The sequence below is a fragment of the Otolemur garnettii genome, unplaced genomic scaffold, assembly GCF_000181295.1.
Source record: "Otolemur garnettii isolate 467f Iridium unplaced genomic scaffold, OtoGar3 scaffold00103, whole genome shotgun sequence".
In the NCBI taxonomy this organism is placed as follows: domain Eukaryota; kingdom Metazoa; phylum Chordata; class Mammalia; order Primates; family Galagidae; genus Otolemur; species Otolemur garnettii.
In genome coordinates this window covers 797,742-804,903 of record NW_003852498.1, presented here as the reverse complement: position 1 = coordinate 804,903, position 7,162 = coordinate 797,742, and the positions used below count along the sequence as shown (strand labels likewise).

Sequence of the window (7,162 nt, the reverse complement as noted above, 5' to 3'; positions counted from 1 at the left end):
AAAAAAAAAAAAAAAGAAAGAAAAGAGAAAAGTAAGTTGTGATATTTTCCACATCTAATCCTGCTTTGGTAATAAATAGAGAAGTTAATTACCCTGCCTTTATCACTGTCCTTATCCTTTTGAATTAAAATGATTTAAAGTGGTCATGAAGGTCTTCCTTGTGTTAATTTTTTATCTAGAAAGCAAGGTGTATTTATCTTTAGAAAAGTTTTTATCTTCAGAACCTCAGGGTTCACCTTGTCATGTGACATACATCATTGGAAAAATAAAATATTTGATCTCTAAAAAATAAGTACTTTTTCTTTTCCCTTTGGCTTTTTTTGTAACTACAAAAGTAAGACTATTTTATGTTTTTTTCATTTATTGTTCTCCTTAATACCTTTCTTTATAAGAGTTGGTGTTGAGGAAATACCTCATAAAATTATGAATGTATTTATGTATCACAAATCTCAACTATGATGAGCTTAGTATTCCTTTAAAAGTTTATTGTTTCTGAAAGAAAAACTATATTTAGGGAAGTAAAACATTCATGTTCCTCCTTAATACTCTTATGAGTTTCAAGTGTTCAGATGTAAAAGTAATACTGTATTGATTCTCCTGTTAGAGAAGAAATGCCTGCTTTTGATTTTAAAAATGAACCAAAAGGACAGCTGAACTTGTTCCCTGCTCTTTGTGTTAGTGTCCTTTTTGGCAGGACACTATTCCACACTTGCCTCTGTTGTTCCGTAACACACATGGCATTGGTTTATGCTCTGTATTTAAGGTACTGTAGGGATGTGATGCTGAAGTACAGTCATGGAGTTCAAGTATAGAATTGTTCCTTTCTTGATGAACATAAGCAGTTCATTCTTCTATAATTCGATGGACTTTGAAAAAATGAATAACTAAAAAAAATGAATAAGTAAATATCTCATTATACATTAAGTAGACTTTTAAAAATATCACCTGTTATTCCCAGACTTACTACCTGGCATGTTTTTGATATTATGCTCAATTTTGATGTGTATTAATTAAACTCTACACTTACCTCTAGAATTATTTCAGGTTCACATTTTGTCCTATGTTCATTTGAGTTTTTACTAGACTTATTTTTATTAAATTAATTTTGTATCTTTATTTTTACCATCAACGGCATTAACCTTTACAATGGACTTTACAGTTTCTCTAGAATTAGATACTCTAGTTGCTTTGCCGCACCGTTAGCTGAGGTTTCAAATTAACCAAGTTTCTCCTCCTCTGATGTCCTGCCCTTAATAATAAGTTCTTATTTCTCAGAAAGAAGTTCTATATTTTTATGGGCAAGCATTATTTTTTTTCTTGAATGAATTGTTCCAAAGACATAAATTATTTAAATCTCTTAAACAAGTCTTCAGTTTGCAATGACTATATCATGGGTAATATAACAGGTATTATATAGAGTCTCGTTCTCATTGGTTGTTGAAAATGCGAACTACTGCTTCATTCACTTTAGATATTAGTAAAAAGTAATGTTCGGCAAAACTGCTATGTCTATCATCTTATCCCAGGAAAAATAGACAAATTGACTGGTTGTCAGCCTACAAAATTCACTTGGCTCTACTGGCCTTCTTAAAATATTTAAGTCTTAAAAATAAAGAATATCAGTTCTCAGTAGATTTTCATAGCTATTTTATGCATTTCTTCAAGAAACTTTACATATTTGCTAATTCACCAAAGATCCTTTAATTGCATTTAAATCAGGGTAAACTAAAGGAAAGTGACATGGTTATAAAATTGTTGGTGAAATGTTATTGCCGATAATTATATTATTCCTATGCCTTCTAAACATACCTTTTAAAAGTCAAGTATGACTTTACTAAGCATGTATAGCTGGAAAAATGGATTCCATATGAAGTCTTTGAGTGAAATTACCAGGCTTGGAACTGTGAACTGAAGCAGAACCTGCTAAATTTGAGGCTATTTCAGGGCTTATCACTATTCTTATCTGTGCTCCATAGCATCAACTGCAATAGGCTTGCACTTCATAATTGGAAGCCTAGGTAGCCTGTAATGAATGAATATCCAAAATGTCATATAGCAGGTGCCTACGTTTAGCATGAAAGCTGTCTGCTCTCAAAGTTGTACTGGTAAACATCAAAATCATAAGATAGCCATAAAAACTTGTGGGTGTTCCCCATCTAGACCTCGAAATCACAGTTTAATAGAGCAGTAAGGGGAATCTCCGCAAAGATAAAACAAAAACTCCACCACGAGTGACACAACGTAGAGCCACATTACCTGGTAATGATGAGGGATAAGTAAGGAGAATGAAGGATAAAAGAGAGAAGTGGAAAAGGGGGAAACAGGAATAAAGAGTGGGGATAAAAGAGGCAAGGGGGAAAGAAGGGGTGAGAAGAAGACGGGCAATAGATGAGCTCATCAGGGCGACAGAGGCTGGAACACTGCAGGGCAAGATGAAGGGTGTGAGGAGGAGGAGGAAGGAGAACGGGAGACAGGGAGGTGGGAGACAGAACACCCTGAGCTGTGGCTGTTGGGTGGGATGGGTGTTGCGCAGTGCTTGTTTCTTCTATTTTCTGAATTCCAGAAAGTTTCCAAAGATTAGTATTTTGCTCTCTCTTTTCTCTTTTTCTTAGTTAGACCGATTCAAAGAACCACCTGCTTATGGACCTATGTGTGATATCCTGTGGTCAGACCCCCTAGAGGATTTTGGAAATGAGAAGACTCAGGAACATTTCACTCACAACACAGTCAGGGGGTGTTCGTACTTCTACAGGTGAGGATGGAGGGCTTGCTGTCTACAACCCGTGTGCTTCAGAAATACTGCCATTTATCGGTCCGTGTGTTTGATTTATTTATGATGTTTGTGTAACTTTTTTAGAAAGCAAGTATAAAGGAAAGGGTTCATATGAGTTCTTAGCGCTTGGAAATGAAAAAGTAAATAAATGTGAAATATACATAAGGGTACCTACCTCAGAGGTATTGCAGGTTCACTTCCAGACCACCGCAGTAAAGTGAATATTGTAATAAAGCGATTCCCACAAGTTTTCTGATTTCCTGGTGTATATAAAAGGTATGTTTGCATTATGCTGTAGCCTATCATGTGGGCTATAATATTATATATATTTTTAATGGATGCACCTTAATTTCAAAATGCTTTATTGCTAAAAAATGCTAATGGTCCTCTGGGCCTAGAGGGAGTCTTAATCTTTTTTCTGGTCGAGGGTTGTTCTTTGAGGATGATGGCTGGAGGATGCCGAGGGTGGGAGTGGCTGTGGCCATTTCTTAAAATAAGACAACAGAGTTTGCTTCATCAATGGGCTCTTCTTTCATGAATGGTGCTTAATTGACCTGTGTGATACTGAGCCGTACTTCAATAACATAATACCAAACAAAACTCAAACTCTTGGTTTGGATACTGAGTCATATTGCTTTACCTTGTAATACAGCATTCTGCTATGAGCTTTCTGAGTCAGCTGTTCAAATAAGTCATATTCTGAAAACAGTTCCAGAATGAATTCACATAAAGTTATGGTGTTTTTGGTTTATGAATATAGAGACAACTGTGTTTTATGTCAGGACATCAATTTTATTATTAGGGGGTAATTAGAAAATTAAGCATGTTTTCACACGTTTGTTCTCAGCTCAGCTGCCAGGGCTGGAATTGTTAGGATTATTTGACTTGTCTCATTAGATGTTCCTGATAGGAAATGGTCTTCAGCCATGACAAATATAGATTATGTGAAGGGCTGTGTATCTAAATCCACAATCTATATGTAGACTATGGCTAATGGCAAAACAACCTAGATTATGTTTTCCCTACGGAAGAGAAAAATCTCTCTCTCTCTCATTGTCCCAGTGCCCTTTCATCCTTCTGTCTTTAGTGCCAGCTAAGGCATCCTCTGAGGTTACGGTTTATAAAGTTGAGCCATGAAATTGGTAGAGAAACCTGGTGGCAATTTTGAGTCATTGGCAGTTATTTTGATCCATAACTCCCAGTTTATTTTACATGTTTATATATAGTTGGTGTAGTTCTTGTTTTGAAATTACCCAGTATCATATCTTCTTGACACTCTCTTTGTAATGTCGTTGCATCTAAACCAATCTGCCTGCCTTCCCTCATGCTGAGTTTAGGACTTTCATCTTTAAGTCTATTGAAACCACGTGAGAGCTCCCTGCTCCCAGTTTCATCAGTATGGTTCCTCAGTCCCCTCCCTAATTCTTACTGTTCCATTCATGAGTGTCATTTTGGAGAAGTCATTCACTCATTTAATTATTCAGCACACATTAGCTGAACACCTATTTATATGCTGTCTGCTAAGTTTTATAGATACTCAGAGTTCCTCCCCCGAAGGGAATGACAGCCTAGTAGTTACAACTGATAAGCCGAAAGAGATAATAAAATGCAAGGTGAATAGTGCTGTGATAAATGGGCAGGCTGTTACACACACACACACACACACACACACAGATGAGGGGTCCTTCCCCCAAAAGGGATGGATTGAAACCCAAGGGGCTGCTCCTGAAAAAGGTATTATCAGACCCGAGTTTTAAAAGATAAGTGAAGCATATTCAGCCAGAGTCACTGAGTAAGGCTCTGCCCAGCAGGGAAAGTGGTGTTCATGAAAATATGAGACCGGGAACACTCTTAAAATTCTGCAAAGGTGGCCACCCGAAAGGTTTCACTATACTCCTACTCCCAAATTACACTTAGCTGCTTTGTTATATGTTAAAGCTGAACTTTAATATAACTAAGCTATTCTACTTCTGTTTTTATATCCAGTAGAAATGCATACATCCATGCAACAAAAGAAGATTGTTTATAATAGCAGTAATCCTAGTAACTAAGAAATGGAATCAAGCCAAATTTCCATTTAGTAGAATGAACAGTAAATTCTAATATATTTCTAGTATATTTATTCAGCTAACTATAGCAAATGAGAATGAGTTATCCAAAACGGCTCCTAACAATATAGGTGTACGTCCTAACTATAATGATGAGTGAAAGAAGCCAGAGAGTCCTCAGTCCATACCGTGATTCCATTGAAATGAGAGTTCGGCATCTGAGAACACTAATCTATAATGTTGAATGTCAGTGGTTACCCGTAGTGGGGAGGTGACTGTGAAGGTGGTATGACCAGTTCCTGGGGTTCAGGTAATGTTCTGCCTCGATGAGAGCTCAGGTTACAAGGGTGTTCACTTTGCAAAAGGTTATCAGCTTGTAATCTGGTTTGTGCCCTTTTCTGTTATAGATGTTTCACTTTAATAAAAAGTTTGCCTCAAATAAAAATCACTTGCCACTCTGGAGGCAGCCAGCAGCCAGGTGCAAATGAGGATTTGAGCTCTGGAAAAGATCTGGCAGCAAGAGTTAGGGCCATTTAGGATTTAATCCCCACTGGGTAAAAATCAAATTAGTTGGAGAACCCTGAGGCCAAGAAGAAACATAGCAACTCCTAGGAAAGGATAGGCCTGGCAGCATTTGGTCAGTCCATGGGCAGCCCAGGGCTAAATTCCAGTAGCCAGGCACCCAAGAAGCAGAGGAGGAATTAAACAGGATCTGGTACTAGGGCAAGAAGAGGATAAGGACATGTAAAAGTTGTACCTTGGCAAGAGACTGCAGGCTGCCTGGTCTTGCTTTGCTGAAGCCCAGATGAGGGAAAGGAACCCTTTGCATCTGTCACCTGCTTGACTGCCCTGTTGAGTCTACTTCAGCAATTGATCATGAGCTCCAGGAAGCTGACAGATTGCTACTAAGCATTTAAGACATGAAAACAAAAACGAAAAAGCAGTGTCCCTCTCTCAAGGCATTCACCAATGCTGGAGAGCAAATGTGTAATCATCATTTACACTATGATGAGTGATATGTTGGATACATAGGTTAAAGGAACACAGTGGGTACAGCAATTTTGTACCCCTTAGGGTGGAGCAGGCTTGAAAGGAAGATGTCACGGGTGATAGTTAAGACGTGGCAGAAGAGTAGACCCTTCCAAGGAGAAAAAAATGCACAGTAGGCAAAGTAGCTCTAAAGGCATAAAAGCATTAAAAAAGCATTTTAATAATGCCTGATGGCTAACTCATTATTAAAGAATCTTAAACCTGAGAGATATAATTCAAGGTTTAAAATATAGTTAATAAGAGGATAAACAGTATGAACCTATGTAGTAGTAACTGTTTCCTGTGGCATCAAGCCGGCTTTGCTACCACTTCGCACATTTTTGTCTTTTCTCCCTTCCTAACCTTTGTTCATGCTCAGTCTGTCCCCCATGCACCCTGCACCCCCCTCCTGTCTACTTATCCACAGATATTGTTTCCTTTAAGATCTAACACAAGATAGATATTTTTCAAGATTTCCCTCATCAACTTCAGACCTAAATGCTTTCTTTCTTGTCTCTTTACAATTTTGTCTTTAATGTCCTTTGTTTCTCAGTTTTTTCATTTTTTTTTTTAAAGATTTCTTGTAAAGGCCTGTGTTTCTACCTACATAATAAATACCCTCAGGACAGAAAGCATGCCTTGAGCATATCATACCATCCAGCCTGTAGTTAATACTGTCTTTGGCTCGGCACCTGTGGCTCAAGTGGCTAAGGCACCAGCCACATACACCTAAGGTGGTGGGTTCGAATCCAGCCCGGCCCCGCCAAATAACAATGCCGGCTGCAACCAAAAAATAGCCGGGCGTTGCAGTGGGCGCCTGTGGTCCCAGACTTGGGAGGCAGAGGCAGGAGACTTGCTTGAGCCCAGGAGTTGAAGCTTGCTGTGAGCTGTGATACCATAGCACTCTACCCAGGGCAACAGCTTGAGGCTCTGTCTCCAAAAAAGAAAAATACTGTCTTTGAAAATGGAACAGATCATCACAGGATCTCTGACAAATTGGGGGGAAATAAGTAATTTTTCAGTTCTCTATGGTGTTAAGGTGTTCAGAACTCTGCTTTTCCTGCTGTTCTCTGGGGGTGTGTGTGTGTGTATATATATATACATATATATAGAGAGAATATGTATATACATATATACATATATAGAGAGAGAAATAAATGCTTTTCGGCTTGAGTGTTTCATGGGTTATGATTATTGAAAGCATAAATGTGTTGTAGTTTTTTTTTCTAATACTATGAAAAACTTTAATGTGTGTTGGGCAGGTAGTTTACCAGTAATTGGAATCTAGATGGTATTCAAGTATTTCAGGTTT

At 38.1% G+C, this 7,162-nt stretch overlaps 1 protein-coding gene across 1 annotated transcript in view; it reads left to right on the top strand.

Annotated features, from left to right (window-relative positions):
• PPP3CA (protein phosphatase 3 catalytic subunit alpha) overlaps positions 1–7,162 on the top strand; it is a 145,646-nt gene that overhangs the window by 80,890 nt on the left and 57,594 nt on the right. Inside the window, exon 5 of the mRNA XM_012809289.2 lies at positions 2,613–2,752. Coding sequence (XP_012664743.1) covers positions 2,613–2,752 — 140 coding nt within the window. The remainder of the gene's footprint in view (positions 1–2,612; positions 2,753–7,162) is intronic.